Source organism: Fundulus heteroclitus, unplaced genomic scaffold (genome assembly GCF_011125445.2).
Source record: "Fundulus heteroclitus isolate FHET01 unplaced genomic scaffold, MU-UCD_Fhet_4.1 scaffold_114, whole genome shotgun sequence".
NCBI classification, from domain to species: Eukaryota; Metazoa; Chordata; class Actinopteri; order Cyprinodontiformes; family Fundulidae; genus Fundulus; species Fundulus heteroclitus.
In genome coordinates, this window is record NW_023396527.1 from 58,782 (window position 1) to 75,872 (window position 17,091).

The 17,091-nt window shown below is 43.5% G+C and overlaps 1 protein-coding gene and 1 long non-coding RNA gene across 2 annotated transcripts in view; both read right to left on the reverse strand.

The window, feature by feature from the left end:
* Window positions 1-6,189, reverse strand: part of LOC118558240 (NLR family CARD domain-containing protein 3-like) — a 42,846-nt gene extending 36,657 nt beyond the window's left edge. The window contains exon 1 of the mRNA XM_036128730.1: window positions 6,114-6,189. Within this exon, the coding sequence (XP_035984623.1) occupies window positions 6,114-6,189 (76 nt within the window). The remainder of the gene's footprint in view (window positions 1-6,113) is intronic.
* A 977-nt stretch (window positions 6,190-7,166) lies between these two features.
* LOC118558254 lies at window positions 7,167-17,091 on the reverse strand. Its single transcript, XR_004928262.1, has 3 exons — window positions 17,008-17,091; window positions 7,876-8,004; window positions 7,167-7,281 (listed from the first exon to the last, which is right to left on the reverse strand). It is a non-coding gene; the product is annotated as an uncharacterized LOC118558254 (long non-coding RNA).

A 17,091-nucleotide genomic window follows, 5' to 3' on the forward strand; every position in this document is an offset into this window, starting at 1 on the left:
CGGGAGTATATTGCTAAACCTACTGAGAAAGGATTCCAACAAGTGTTTCCTGGCACTCACTCAACGGTGAGTCATTTATTTTATGCTGTTTGCTGTGTAGCATTAGTAGAAACTCACCTGCTCTACAGTTATGTGTTAACGTTTTTAGAAATGGTCTTGTAGTGGAAAGATCATACTCTTTTTGTTTAATTTTGTGGCCAAATGGAGGTTCTTCAAAATATTAACTTAGCCTTTTGATTTTCCTTTTCAATAAATTTGTTCACGGCCTATGGAACTTTGGATTGGGGTAATGTTTTTGGAGTTGCGCAACAAATGAAATAAAACCCATGTAGATTACCTTTAATGTAATCTAATTTGTTGTTCTTATTTCTTGTGTAATTTGTGTTGTAAAATAACGAGGTTTGATTAAGATTTCTTTGTTTAAACAAAGCGTTTTATTTTGAAGGGTTCTCGTGAGACCTTGAGACTTCCGGTTTGTTGAGTTGTTGAGAAAGTTAAAAGGAAAACGGTTATTTAAGGATATTAGCTCCTGGCTAAAAGGGCACAAGGTTTGTATCGTATTTTGTATAATATTGCGTCCGGTTTTGAGTTATATGTTTGTTTTTAAATAAGTAAAGTATGTTTGTAGTATCGAGTGTTAACATCGTGCTGATCTATTTTTAGCTAAGCTAACACGGTAATTTAGCATTGTGCTGATCTATTTGTGGCTAAGCTAACACGGTAATTTGTCTAAGGCTTAAAAGACTGTTTATTGGAACATAATTGTATTTTTATTTTTTAGTTTCTTTTAGCTCTTATGGTGAGTTCATGTGATACCTTCATTGACAGTTCGAATAAAAAGGATATGAACCATCAGTAAAAGAGTTAGACCATCTATTAGCTGGGGACGCTACACCCAAGCCATTGTTGGAACGATATTTCAGCTAATTGAGTTTGATTGACTTTAATGTCAATTCAACCTAATTACCACTTGAAAGTGCACTTTAATTGAAACTTTACCAGTAACTTATTGAGGTTACTTTACTTGTACATTTATTTGAATTTGTACTATTTATGTAATTTTTAACTTGAAACTCAATGTGAGAAATTCCTTAAAAGAACTTTATGGAATATAGTTGTTTCTTTTTCAGTTTTTAATTAGTTGGACAGCATTTAACCCTGTTAAATGCTAATTGTTGTTTTCTATGACCTTGTTTAGGTCAGTTTTTTTGTCATGCCTGTTTCAACCCGTGATGGTGAGCTACCAGTTCTTGGAAACAGTGCGGTGGGACCAAACTATTTCTTGCTCTTTTCCCTTGGCCCTACTGCCTGGATTTTGGAAAAGGCTGGACTATGGTTTACTGGATCGTTGACCATCTGCCGCAGAAGGAGCGAACTTGAAAAAAAAGGAACTCTTGGGTGTTATCTGGGTTTATTTGTTTCTATGTTCATTTGTTTTTGTTATTAGTGCGTTTCTTTTTTGTATTATTGGTTATTGATTTTGTTTTCCTGAATACATGTGAAACAAATATAATTTTCAATACAGTAACTTAAAACGTGCTACTTGTTGTTTTAAAAATTATTCACCCACAGGCTCCATAGTCAAACCTATCTGATGTCCGTTTTAATATCTATGGCCGTAGTCAGGCGCCTAGCCATATGTGCCATTGTCATCATTTCTCTGTTTCTATCTGAGCTTCTCCTACAAACACAGCAGCTACAGAAGAGGCAGAGAGACAGAAATGTTTCCTGGCAGCATTTTCAGCCTTAATGAAGGAAATCTCGAGGAAATGCCATAATCTGCCAGAGAAACAGCTCCTTGGATCAGCTAGTGTTCACATTTCAGATGCTTTTCTCACTCAGACTGGATTGAATGTTTTTAGAGAATAATTACAGATTAGAAATGACATGGGACTGATTTGGTCCTTTAGAAGTAAACAGCAGATAGAAATATTCCATGTTTCTACAAATATATCTCCTGTAATCTGGGATCTATTGTCAGAGGAAATAAAGGTTTCTGTCTCTGAGACTTTCCTTCCCTCTTTTTGTAAAGCAGCAGGGCAGCAGGTTGTTTTCTCCACATTTTTGTTTCCATCAAAATGAGCTGCAGCTTTAAGAAGATGTTCAGTTTTAATGCATTTAGAAGAAAGAGCTGAAAACAGAACCACTTCAAAGCAAACCCAATAGTTTGTTGGGTTGAACACAGATGTTACTGTCATGATTTGTCTTTGGATGAACCGGACACAGCACGCACACACAGAGCTAGTTCTTGAAATGAGTTTATTGAACAGAATGAAGAGTCTTGATGAGAGTCTTCTATGGACGGAGATGAAGGGTGCAGAAGCTGGCTGACAGGAGGAGTAACGGTGTACAAGAGTACAAGAGTCAAAACTGAATACTGAGGGACCAAAGAGCCAGCGAACACAGAAAACCAAAAGGATCAAAGACTAGAGAACATTAGGGACCTAATAGAGAACACGAGGGACCTAAGGATAGGGAACACTGGGGAATAAAGTGCCAGAAAACACAGAGGAACCAAAGTGGCTAGAGAACACGGGGAACCAAAGGGCTAGAGAACACGGGGAACCAAAGGGCTAGAGAACACAGGGAACCAAAGGGGCTAGAGAACACGGGGAACCAAGGGGCAAGAGAACACGGGGAACCAAAGGGGCTAGAGAACACGGGGGACCAAAAGCTAGAGAACACAGGGAACCAAAAGCTAGAGGACATGGGGAACCAAGGCCTAGAGAACACTGGGGAGCCCAGAGACTAGGGGACACGGAGGAACCAAAGCAGGCATATGCAGGGAAAGGAAACAGACGCACGACAGCGCCAAAGGGAAGGAACGGGCGCACGACAGCGCCAAAGGGAAGGAACGGGCGCATGACAGCGCCAAGAGGAAGGAACGGACGCACGACAGCGCCAAAGGAAAGGAACGGGCGTACGGAAACGCCAAGAGAAGGAACGGGCGTGTGGAAATGCCAGGTGGAAGGACAGGCGGACTGATACGCTAGGGCTCAACAGCGTACGGAAATGCTGGGGCACAACTTGCGTACAGAAACGCCGGGGGAAAGGACCGGGCGTACGGGAACGCCAAGGGAAAAGACCGGGCGTACAGAAATGCCAAGGGAAGGAACGGGCGTATGGAAACGCCAGAGGAAGGAACGGGCGGACTGATACGCTAGGGCTCAACAGCGTACGGAAACGCTGGGGCACAACTAGTCATACAGAAACGCCAAGGGGAAGGATCGGGCGTACGGGAACGCCAGGGGAAAGGATCGGGCGTACGGGAACGCCAAGGGAAAGGATCGGGCGTACGGGAACGCCAAGGGAAAGGATCGGGCATACGGAAACGCCAAGGGAAAAGACCGGGCGTACGGAAATGCCAAGGGAAGGAACGGGCGTATGGAAACGGCAGAGGAAGGAACGGGCGGACTGATACGCTAGGGCTCAACAGCGTACGGAAACGCTGGAGCACTACTAGTGAAACGACATGCCAGGAACCTGCCGAGGCGTGAGGAAAACGCCAGGGTGCAAGGGAAAAGACTGCCGGGGCGTGAGGTAAACGCCAAGACGCAAGAGAAGAAATCGCCGAGGCGTGAGGGAAACGCCGGGGCGCAAGGGAAGAGATTGCCGGGGCGTGAGGTAAACGCCGAGACGCAAGAGAAGAGATCGCCGGGGCGTGAGGAAAACGCCGGGGCGCAAGGGAAGAGATTGCCGGGGCGTGGAGTAAACGCCAAAACGCAAGAGAAGAGATCGCCGGGGCGTGAGGGAAACGCCGGGGCGCAAGGGTAAGATTGCCGGGGCGTGAGGTAAACGCCGGGGCGCAAGGGAAGAGATTGCCGGGGCGTGAAGTAAACGCCGAGACGCAAGAGAAGAGATCGCCGGGGCGTGAGGGAAACGGTGGGGCGCAAGGGTAAGATTGCCGGGGCGTGAGGTAAACGCCGGGGCGCAAGGGAAGGATTGCCGGGCAAGAGGTAAACCCTGGGGCGCAAGGGAAGGATTGCCGGGGCGTGAGGGGAACGCCGAGGCGGAACGGGCGCACGACAGCGCCAAGGGGAAGGTACGGGCATACGAAAATGCCAAGAGGAAAGGAACGGGCGATTCACAGCGCCAGGGGAAAGAGCGGGCCCTTACAGCACCAGGGAAAGGAACGGGCGCGCAACAGCGCTAAAGGGGAAAGACAGACGTACAGGAACACTAGAGAGACAAGACAGGCGTACTGATATGCTAGGGCTCAACAGCGTACGGAAACACTGGACCACAACTAGCGTACAGGAAAGCCAGGGGAGAGGACGGGCGTACGGAAACGCCAGGGAAAGGTACAGGCGGACCATAACACTAGGGCTCAACAGCGTATAGAAACGCTGGAGCACAACTGGTGTATGGCAACGCCTGGGGAAAGAACTGGCGTATGGGAACGTCAGGGGAAGCAAGAACAGAGGGTGTCCTAACACGCCGGAACACGAACGGGGGGCGTCCTAACACGCCAGGGAGCACGAACGGAGGGCGTCCTAACACGCCAAGGAGCAGGGAGTGCGCCGAGCAGCAACTGGCCAAGCACACCAGAGGCTCAGCCGGCGACTAGGAGCGCCGGAGGGCTCTGGCAGCGCCTAAACACAGAGGAAGACAAGACAAGGGGACTAGGCCAGGGGCTACAAGGCTAAGACAGAGACTACAAGACTAAGAAAGAGACTACAAGACTAAGACAGAGGCTACAAGACTAAGAAAGAGACTACAAGACTAAGAAAGTGACTACAAGACTAAGAAAGAGACTACAAGACTAAGAAAGAGACTACAAGACTAAGACAGAGGCTACAAGACAAAGACAGGACTCGAGAGGAATTACAGGGGCTAGACAGGAAAACCAAAGCAAAACCAGAAAACTAGGAGGGGAACCGAAACCTAGAGCTAAACTATAAAATAAAGCAAAACAGGGAGACGAGGGCAGGTTCAGCTAAACTAATGAAAAACTAGATAACTAAAGCTAGAATTAAGAACACGAGAAAAAACAGGAAATCTAAGGTGAAAACTAAAATTCAGAAAAAAAATTTGAAAGCCTAAAGGCAAACCTAGAACAATTAACAGAGCTGAAAACAAAACCAAAAGCAAAACAGAAACTCAAAAACTCTAACAAAAAACTCCTAAATAATTCTAAAACACAAAAAACCTAGGTAAACCAAACCTAAGGTTAAGCCTAAACAAATAAACAGAAAGCAGAAACAAATCTTCTAATTCAGTAAAGAATACAAAAAAAACAAGACTAGAAACTAAAGTAGGACTAGAACACCAACAAAAAAAAAACGAAACTGAAGAACTCTAAGAAATCTAAGGGATACTAAGAAAACTGAGGAACGTTAAATAACTCAAAACACAAGGATCCAAAAAGTAATTCAAAACAAAACAGAAACTAGAAAACGCTGGGCAGCAGGAAGTTACGCTAGGCTACGTCAGAGGCGGGCCGCACGGAAAGCGAACCCGGAAACACAGTCGAAGGTGGACGTCGCAACACAGCGAGCCAAACTAGACGGACCACGGGCGGGGCATCCATGAAGTACCCGAGCAAAGATGGAGCAGACCCTGCCAGCTTCTGCACCAAGCTCTGTGCGTGCTTGGGTTCATCCTTTTGGCTGGTCCGTAATTGTCATGATTTGTCTTTGGATGAACCCGGACACAGCACGCACACACAGAGCTAGTTCTTGAAATGAGTTTATTGAACAGAATGAAGGGTCTTGACGAGAGGAACCAGAGTCTTCTATGGACGGAGATGAAGGGTGCAGAAGCTGACTGACAGGAGAGGTAATGAGTGACTGACCGGGAGGAAACTCTGGAGCGGAGGACCTGAAACCATGGAACAGCTGCGGTACTTGAGAACGTGGAACAGCAGCGGGAACTTGAGAACGTGGAACAGCAGCGGGAACTTGAGAACGTGGAAACAACTGCAGAACTTGAGAACGTGGAACAGAAGCAGGAACTTGAGAACGTGGAACAGCTCAGGAACTTGAGAACGTGGAACCAACTGTAGAACTTGAGAACGTGGAACAGAAGCAGGAACTTGAGAACGTGGAACAGCTCAGGAACTTGAGAACGTGGAACAACTCAGGAGCTTGGAGACGTGGAAACAGCTGCAGAACTTGAGAAGGTGGAGCAGTTGCGGACATGACCGTCGAACAGCAGCAGAACTAGAGAACGCGGAGCAGTTGCGGACATGACCGTCGAGCAGCAGCAGAACTTGAGAACGTGGAACAGCAGAGGAAACTTGAGAACTTCCGATGGAGCAGAGCTGAGCAGAGTCTGAGAGGAGTGGCTTGAACAGAAACCAAGTTGAAGCAACGTCTTCAGGCTGACTGCAACAAAAACTGAGCTGACACAGAATACTGGCAGAGACTGAGCAGGAGTGAACACTATGGACCGGCGACGAGAGCAGAATGAGGTGAGTTTAAATAAGGGTGGAACCAGGTGGAAGCAGTTGGAGGTTAATTGCAGCCTGTCAGGTGGAACCAATCAGGCTGCGCAGAAAAGAGAGAGAGGGAGAGAGGCTCAGCATGCAGCCTACAAGCTGCATCCTGACAGTTACATTTAGAGCAGCTGGAAATCCACAGAGTCAGGGCAAATAATTGATCCCAGAAAGACTTTAAACACTTAGATTCCCAAATGCCAACAAAAGATGAGGAATTAGTCCAACAGAGACGATACAAGGAAGTTCTGATTGGAGATGTTCAGTCTCACCTGGAGCACAGCTGCTCTGATTGGCTGCCAGCAGTCCAGATCCTGGTCTGCAGAAGTAAAACAAAAGTAATCACACCCCTTCTCCTTCCTTTAGATCTTAACATAAATGGTCTTTCAAATTCATGCTTTACCTACGAGTTTATAAAACTCTAAAGTCCATTTTTAAACAAATGAATGAATATGCTTATAAACATATATTTACACATTTACAACCCAACAATTCTCCCTACAGCCAATGTGACTAAGACCATTGTACATGTGTGTATAACCAGGCCCAATGTTTCTTCAGTGAATACTACTGGTTTATTGACTAACAGCTGATGATTATGGAGCTTTAAGTTAAGATAAAGTTCTAAACAAATTTACTTTCACTTTATAAAATGAAGACTGAGTAAATATTATGTTTTATATCTCTGTGGAATCACATGGATCAGTCAGAAACTGGGTTCTTACTCTGAGTCTGAGGGTCCAGGTTCTTCACTGAAGTCTGGAGGGTGACCTTTGGACCAGTTACTCCTCATAGACGGACAGCTGGATCCTGGAGGTTCTGCTCTCTGTCTGTGGTTCTGACCTCTGAAACACCAACATGTTGTTATTCAGATCACATCAATCAGTGAGAAACTCTGATAAAAACCAGAGAAGAAGCTCTGAACACCAACTGCTGCAGAGAAGCAGAAGCTTTAAAGATCCAAAAACATTCAGACGGTTCTGTTGGACCAAACTGAACATTATCTTAATAACCGGGTTCTACTGATCTGGATCACATGGGTCCAACCAATCCCTGCAGGACAACAGGCTCATGTCACAGTTTAATGGAGCTGATTAGATCAGATTTAGATGAATTATTCTACAAAGTACTTCTATAGTAGACACTACCAGTACTACAAAGCCCAGAAAGTTCTGGACATGGTCCGATTGATCACATCTAGTCTGAGAAGGTGGAGAGCAGAAGATCTGGTCCCTGATACCAGAACTAAAGCTGTTGATCTAGTCTGAGGAGCTGATGGGGCCGTCATTAAAGCACAGAACCCATGAACGGACCATGGAGCAGAACCTTAGAACCAGAACAAAGCTGAAACCAGAGAGACGCTGAAGATCAACAAGTTAATGTTCTAGATATTATATCTCTTTGGAGTCGCATGGATCAGTTAGAAACTGGGTTCTTACTCTGAGTCTGAGGGTCCAGGTTCTTCACTGAAGTCTGGATTCTTCTCTTTGGACCGGTCACTCCTAATAGACGGACAGCTGGATCCTGGAGGTTCTGCTCTGTTCTCCATCTTCTGGAGTTCAGTCAGCCTGAGAGAGAAACAGAACCAGTCAGTTCCCAGTGGTTCAGATCCAGTCAGTGTTCTGTAGAGCAGAAAGCTGGTTCCCATCATGTGTGTAGAGGACCAGAGGAACCTGAGTTCAGCAGGTACCATCTGGGTCTGGATTGTCCTCTCATTCACTACTTCATGCACCTCCTGATGTCTGCTGGCTGATCTCCTCAGAACCATCTGGAGAAGTTCTGGTTTATTCAGAAAATGAAGCTAAAACTGAAGGTGAAACCTTTCAGGTCTGAACTGATTCCTGTTCCAGGTCTGTAGAAACATTGAGAGTGAATGAAGGAGGGAACATTTCCTCTGAAGTTCTGATGTGTTGGTTTGGAACACAGCGGCCCGCAAAGATGAACAAAGATGCTGCAACTTCACTGCAAAAAGGAACTAAAAGGAAGTAAAACTTTCTGGAAATGAGAGTATTTGCCCTTGATCTGAGCAGCTAAATAGGATTATCTGCTAACCGAATATGACTTAGCACTTAATATAGGATCAACTCATCTCCATCATCTTCTTTCAAGTGCAGTATATATAACTAGAAAATTTCTGAAGAAATTTAAGAAGGCGCCTGCCTCATGGTGCATACCGTAGCGTCAAAATTGGTAACAGGAAGTAACACTGCGAATTTCAGCTTCCTACGGTCTTCACAGCCCAAGCAGCGGCCATCGAAAGGTGCCATGTTAAGTCAATGGAGCATATCCCTGGGAGCCTCTGGCTAACAGCGTTGTCATGGAGACTCCCTCACAGCTGCAGCCCTCTGTCTTTTTTTATCATTACCTTTATCATGTGGGATACTGAGTGAAATGTGTGATTTTATTGTCTTTGGAGCATTTTTGCAGCCTGTAGCAGTGGCAAAAAGGAGTAAAAAATGAATGTTTAACACCTCATAAAATAGACATGCTTTATCCAACATGGCCCAGTTTTGTTGTGGAACTTTCTCACTAAAGGAAGTAAAGACTCTGTCAAGCAGAAGTTGGTAGCAACATCCTAACCATTAGCCGCTAACATGGTTGTGTTTGGTATCACCGGGTGATGGTACTCTGTTAGTTTGGTCCAAATCCTGTACTGGGATGTACCTCAAATAGGGAGAAAATATGTTGTTTATAACGTTGCCATGGTAACTCAAAATGGCAGGTGGTACAAAAAAATACTTTATGGGATCAGCACACATGTTTTGATATACACACTGTGGGGATTATACAATAAAACTCTAAGTCTCCCTTACCGGGATTTGATACCACAGTGTCTTGCATGCAAAGCCTCTACTTTGTGTCTGAGCTATACTGTAGCCAAATATAGGTATGCATTTCTGGGAATACAAGGGGTTTAGGCCCCATTGAAAAGCATCGGATGTTTGACACCTCCTAACTTGGAGATGCTTTATGCAACGAAGCCCAAATTTTTTTGTGGAGCTTTCTCTCTAAAGGAAGTACAGACTCTTTGAAGCAGAAGTTGGTAGGACCTTCTTAGCGCTACTTCCGGTTAGCAAAATTCTAACCGTTAGCCGCTAACATGGTTGTGTTCAGTATCATCAGGTGATGGTACTCTTTTAGTTTGGTCTAAATCCTGGAAGTACTGGAAAGTGCCTCAAAAAGGGTGCAAATACTTAATGTCACCAAAGGTCAGCAAAGATCATGGGTCAGATCGGCCTTCTTTAGCAACACAGCCTCACCAAATCTGGGCCCAGAACTCAACATTTGACCAAAATGGTGTGTAGTGCCATTTCCCACAGGTGGGTGGTGCTGTATTGGCCTGGAGTGGTCATGTCTGGGCATCCTGGCAGGTCCTTTTGGAGTCAGAGGCCCAATAGGAAAGCATGTGAAATCCAAAAAGGAACAGAAAAGTGACACATGCCTGATAATCACTGAAAATTTAAAAATGTTAAGAGGAAGTGACTGTGCGAATTTCAGATTCCTACATTCATCACAGCCACTGCAGTGGGCGTCGAAATTTGCCATGCAATGTCAATGAAGCCTGTCCCTGACCTGTAGTAACCTCTGGCCAGCCGAGTTCCGTTGTCATGGAAACTCACACCCCTGCTCCATGTCTACATACACTTTGGGTCAGAGTCTGTTTAATTGGAATAGAATGGAATACTTTGCCTCGAACAACACTCGATATGTCATGAACCGTAAATGGTAGAGACATAATTTTTTCTGCATTTATTCCGTAACGGGTAGGGGAAGAAGACAGGCTATCGGATTTTGCTAGAAATATTTTAATAAAGGCACAAAAATTATGATATAAAGGGGAGTTTTAATGGAAATGCAAAAATCCTCTAAAAAAGGGTCCCAAACAAATCGCTCTAGCTGAAAAAGTGTAAGAGATATCGAAATAATTCTTTCACCATGAATATCAGAAGGCCTTTGAGGACTATGGTACTTATTTTCATGTTTGTACAAAAATTGGTGTAGGCACAGCGACGATGTAAAAAAGTGGATCATGTGGAAGTATGCAGGTCCAAAGCGTTTTCAGGATTTTCCAAATTCGCTACTCTCGAACAAATTGTTTCTGCGGCAAAACCGTAACAGTTATCCACAAAATTCCTTTTTTGTGAGTGCCAGAAGGTTCGGGACATTCATGTGTGAAAGTATCATGCCTGTGCATGAAAAGGTTTAGGAGTAGAGATGATGTGAAAACATGTGTTGTACGGGATTTTCAGATGTAATTTTTCGCAACGGCTCCATAGGAAATGAATGAGGGGGGTTTTGAGTTTGTGGTGGTCTGAAGGGATTTGTGAAAGATCTATAAATCCTACACCAATGAGGGTTACATTTCCTGAATCCAGACAAAAATACCTACGTTTTGATTTATAATTAGTCAACGTAGAGTGAAAATTGGGCGAGAAGGCTGAAGTTGTGCGGAGTTGTCAAATCCATGAAAATGCCAGAGTGGGCCACTCTGGCAGTTGAAGAATTCCGTCATTGACTTTCATTATAAACAATTATTCCGCTGATTTTTGGACATGAGCTTTGAGGAGTAACTGTAAGAAAACCATAAAAGATATCCACATCCCGTTTTCACTTCTGAGATATTTCTACAAACTGGAAGTTAAACGGTGTTCGTAGGTGAAAGCATGACGCTACAGTACAGCATTGAAAATGGTAATTTTGAGGCTTTTTTGAGGCTTTCTCTGTACCTGACGCCATACATTTCCTATGGAAGTGGGTTTTTTTTCGCTAATTGCGTTGCCTTGGTAACTCGAAACCCCAATAAAAGTAATAGCACACCATTCCCGACCAAGCCGGACGTTTTGATACCTATATTGTTTGGGTGGACGCTACGGTTTGGCCTGGAGTGGTCGTGTCTGGGCATCCTGGCAGGTCCTTTTGGAGTCAGAGGCCCAATAGGAAAGCATGTGAAATCCAAAAAGGAACAGAAAAGTGACACATGCCTGATAATCACTGAAAATTTTAAAATGTTAAGAGGAAGTGACTGTGCGAATTTCAGATTCCTACATTCATCACAGCCACTGCAGTGGGCGTCAAAATTTGCCATGCAATGTCAATGATTAATTTCCGAAAACGTTTTGAGGTGCATAGTAATAGGTTCCTCCATGCAAATGCATGGGAGGCAGTGCACTTTCTCCCATGCATTTGCATGGAGGCAGTGCAGCAAAGCACTGCCTCCATGCAAATGCATTGGAGGCAGTGCATTTGCATGGAGGCAGGGCTTTGCTGCACTGCCTCCCCCTGCATTTGCTATGGCAGGCGCCTAATTATCTTATTTTAGGGATCAAAAATACTCATTCCATTGGCAGATAATCTGATTTAGCTGCTCAAATCAAGGACAAATACATTAATTTCAAGAAAGTTTTACTTCCTTTTAGTTCTCTTTTGCAGCTTGTAACTCTTCTTTTGGACCACCCTGCAGGTCATTCTCCAGAAGAACAGCAGAGGTGGATTTATCTGATTGAAGATTTTACCATGATGAGCTCAATCAGAACCAAGATGTTCCTCTGAAAAAGATTTTATTTAGGAAGAACATCTTGGTGTTTCAGCTCCTTTATGACCAAAGTTATATTCAGGTGACCTGAAGGTTTTCTCTATTTATTTATTTGGCTGTAGAATCCAAACTGTGCAGGAAGTGTCCTTCTGCCGTTTTGTCCAAGACTTCTTCAACTTTCAGTATCTGACAGTTATTCAGTGTTTCTGACTGAGCAATAATTGTTTAAAGGGCAAAGCAACAAACTTCAGGCAAGTCCTGTCTGCTGAATAAACGGCAATGAGAGGGTTAAAAGTGACGCTGTTACAAACTAGTCTGCATGAACTGCTGAACAACATTTCTGGGTCGTTTTTATTTCATAGAAACTTTGATATTTGTCAATTAGGGCAGCAATTTAAAAAATATTAATAAACTATATGAAGCCTAGGCGGAAATTCAACTGAAGAAACTGAATTACTTACATTCATCCAATCAGAGGCTCATCCGCCTCCAACGTAAGCCAATCAGCTTTGAACCAGACCTCCACGAAGCCTAATCAACATCCAGAGTTCATCTTAAAGGTCTTCAAATCACGTCTCAGTCTGCGACCCAGCCAAAGCTCAAGCAGTGGTTGCCTAATGTCTGATTTGGACTCAGATGACCCTGATTTAACCCACCTCCATTCCTTCTCCACCATGGTAGCCAAGCTCCATCTGGGTTTCCCATGGTGCTCCTTCAACCTCTTCCCTATAAGAGTGTAATTCCTCCTAGACTCTTACTGCATTCCCTGTCACATCTCAATGGGTCCGGCAGAAGACCGCCACTCCATTCTGTTAGAACGCCTGGAGAACTGGGTCGGCCTCTCTGGTACAGCTCTCCACTGGTTTAAATCCTACTTAAAGGACAGGGAATTTTTTGTATCAGTAGGTAACTTTACATGAGAGATGACAAAAATCCCATTTGGGGTTCCCCAAGGGTCCATTCTGGGTCCCCTCCTTTTCAATATCTACATGCTCCCTCTAGCTCAGATCATAAAAAACAACAACATCAGCTACCATAACTATGCAGACGACACACAGCTCTACATCACTATGTCACCAGGTGACTATGAACCAGTTCAGGCACTGAGTAAATGCCTAGAAGAAATCAATACGTGGATGTGCCAAAATTTTCTTCAATTGAATAAAAACAAAACAGAAGTAATAATATTTGGACCAATAGAGGAGAGATCAAAAGTTAACACACAGCTTCAGTCACTTCAGCTAAAAACCACTAATCAGGCCCGAAATCTGGGAGTAGTGATGGACTCAGACCTGAACCTCCAAAAGCATCTAAAGACAGTTACAAGGTCGGCTTTCTATCACCTGAAGAACATTTCTAGGATTAAAGGACTGATGTCTCAGCAGGATCTAGAAAAACTAATCCATGCGTTTATTTTTAGTCGAATTGATTACAGCAACGGTGTCTTCACATGTCTGCCTAAAAAGTGAATCAGACAGCTGCAGCTGATTCAGAACGCTGCTGCCCGCGTCCTCACTAATACTAAGAAAGTAGAGCACATCACACCAGTTCTAAAGTCCTTACACTGGCTCCCTGTATCTCAGAGAATAGACTTTAAAATACTTCTGTTAGTCTATAAATCCTTAAATGGCTTAGCACCTAAATACATCACAGACTTGTTATCAGTGTATCAACCCTCCAGACCACTAAGGTCTTCTGGCTCCAGCCTACTCTGCATACCTAGAACCAGAACCAAACATGGAGAAGCAGCATTTAGTTCCTATGCTCCAATTATCTGGAACAAACTTCCAGAAAACTGTAAAGATGTGGAAAACCTTAGTTCCTTTAAATCAAGATTAAAAACACATTTGTTTAAAATTGCTTTCAACTGTCCTAGTCAACTGAATCACCACTTTTTTGTTCTATTTTCTATCTATATTTTATTCCTACTTGCTTTTATTCTGTTTCATTTTGCTATATTTTAATCATGTAAAGCACTTTGCATTGTCTTTGTACTGAATTGTGCTATATAAATAAATTTGCCTTGCCTTGCCTTGCCTTGCCATGTTGAGCCTGGTTCTGCCAGAGGTTTCTTCCCAAAGGGGAGCTTTTCCTCTCCACTGTCGCTTTGTGCTTGCTCATCATGGACAGGTTCATGCAAACCTGTGTTTATCCAAGCTGGACATCTATCTTTCTGGGTCCCTGAGTGAAGCACTAGTATCAGCTCTCCCAGTCTACTGGATCTCACCAATATAGCTCAACCAGATCGTCTCACCAACCAGCGTCTATGGACTGAACCGACTTCGTCTATCTCCACTCCACCACCAGTTTCAGGCCTGGGAAAACCACTCTGTTCCCTCAACAAGCCCCGAGTACTGGGTCAGCTGAGGCACCAAAGCCCCAGAAAGTGAATTTAGTCGATAAATGTGAATGGAAAAGCTACCAGGGATCTGAAAGCTCCAGGCTTTTCAGTGGCAATAGAAAAGAGGCTATACATGTATACAAACATACACATGCACATACACAGCAAAACAAGCAGCGCTCTCATTTATTTCAATCTGAAAAACTCACACAGAAAGAAAAGGCAATTAAAATTTTTTATTGATACAATATTTTGAGAGTTTGGCGCTCAGACCTCGGCAGGAAAAATTTACGCTGAGTTATACTTCAATATGCATAAGCAGGCATATGAGTATAGGAATGTTTCCCCCCAGGCCTGAAACTGGTGGTGGAGTGGAGATAAACCAAGTTTGTTCAGTCCATATGATGATCTGTTTGAACTAGATGTCCAACTTGATAAACAGGTTTGCCTGAACTCTCCATGATGAGCAAGCATGAAGCAACTGTGGAGAGGAAAAACTCCCCTTTGGGAAGAAACCTCTGGCAGAACCAGGCTCAACATGAATTACACTCCGATAGGGACGAGGTTGAAGCAGCACCACAGGAAAGCCAGGTGGAGCTTGCTACGATGGTGGAGAAGGGGATGGAGGTGGGTTGAATCCAGTCATCAGAGTCCAAACCAGACACGGCGCAGACACTGCTTGCTCGCTGAGCAGAAGGCCGAGACGAGGATGTGGAGTTCTTTTAAGATGAACCCAGGAAGCTGATTGGCTTCGAGAAAGAGCAGTTCAAAACTGATTGGCTTGCGTCGGAGGCGGATGAGTCTCTGATTGATGGAGGTAGGCAATAGAGTTTCTTCGGTTTGAATTTTCGCTTAATGTCCATTATATACAACAGACTGAAACACATGAGCCATAAATTAGTCAGGGCCTCCTTAATTAAACACAGTTTTAGCTAAATATAGAAATACTGGACATTAATACACTGAGTCTCATCCACAGTTTCACTCCACAGATGGAAACAAAAAGTTTCCAGAGTTCTTCTAACACTAAGAATCTTTGAATTTTCATATGAGATCAGAGTCTCCATCTCTATCTAAAAACCTCTTTATATCAGTTCCTCCACATTTTCTGCTGACAACCCTTTGCTTAAAATTTTATTTACCAGACAAGGTCCAACTCTGACAAAAACAGAAATGACCCAGTTCAATCCCCAGCACCTGCACTCTGGGTCCCTGAGCAAGACCCTTAACCCCAGATTGCTCCCCTGGCGCCGCACATGGCAGCCCACTGATCCCCAAGGGTGATGGGTTAAAAGCAGAGAACAAATTTCGTTGTAATGTATGTTTCGATGACAATAAAGATGATATTAATATTACTATCTGTGTTGTCCTATAGTCAGTTCTGCACATATGCAGTCCTACCCACAGAGACAGTCAGAGTTTTTCCTAAACAGAAACCATGTGTGGACGATGCAGGCTGAAGGCAGGAAGCGCGGTTCCTGTATCCACAGAGCATGACCTGCAGTGTGGATGCAGATCAGGAGACAGACTGGCCTACAGCAGGGCTAGAAGTGAACTGAAGAAATGCACCTTAAGAGTCAAAGGAGGGAGAAATTTTCTTTTTCTTTTGGTATAAGACATAAACCATATTAGTATAATAGCTCAGCGCTCAGGAAGCATCACTAAAAAGTCTGTTCCTGTTCTCTGGAACTCTGATAAACAGTTTTATGGTTGGCTGCTGGAACCAGATTTAGGACAGAAATCAGCACAAGAACCTTTGTTTCTGCAGAGATCTGAGTGTCCTTGTTCCTCCACAGCCAGAAAACATCACTCTAAACACATTTATAGCTGCTGACACCAAACACTGAACACAGCTGCTGACCAGTGTTGTATAGTAACGAAGTAAAAATACTTCACTACTGTACTTAGGTATATTTTGGAGTACTTTATATTTTCCTCAAGTAAATTTTTTTGATAAATTTATCTTTTACTTCACTATATTTCCAAACTTAATGTGAGAGAGTGAGTGAGTGAGTGAGTGAGTGAGTGAGTGAGTGAGTGAGTGAGTGAGTGAGTGAGTGAGTGAGATTGACTGACCCCACCTACTGATAACGTTACAGGTGTATCTGTTAGTAGGTTTACCACTTCCTGTAGGTTAACTAAGCCTGGTTTATTACTTAACCATGTTCTTGGTAAACACTCCCTAGTCTAAATCTTACCTGCACTTGGTTGTGTACAGTTTTACACAAAGGCTGTATTTTCTGTCTAAACTTGGTCTAAATTTCTCCTGCACTTGGTTGTTTATATTATTTTAAGTGAATTTGACCTTCAAAGTTTACCAAAATCTAAAAAATGTCACTCAAACTGCATCTACCTTGTTTTACTTCTTACTTATACTTTTCATCACATTACATGAGTACATCTATTTTACAGTAATTTTCATAATTAAGTACAAGACATTTCATACACTTTAAGACTTTAACTCAAGTAACATTTCAGTCAGTGACTTGGACTTTTACCAAAGTCATATTTTGGAGAGGTACTTATACTTTTACTCGACTCTGAGATTTCAGTACTTTATACAACAGAGCTGCTGACACAGGTAGAAAGTACTCTCTGTAACAAAGACCTGGGTGTCAACAGAGGAGCAAACTGAACTCTGACTTCCCAAAGAAAAACTCAGTGAGCAGAAGAAAAGTTAGAATAAAATGATTTTACCTTTAATTCTGACACCGACGTGTTTCTTCTGTTTGTTCTTCAAAGACAAAATGGAGCCTGAGCTTCTGACCTTTGATCTCTACC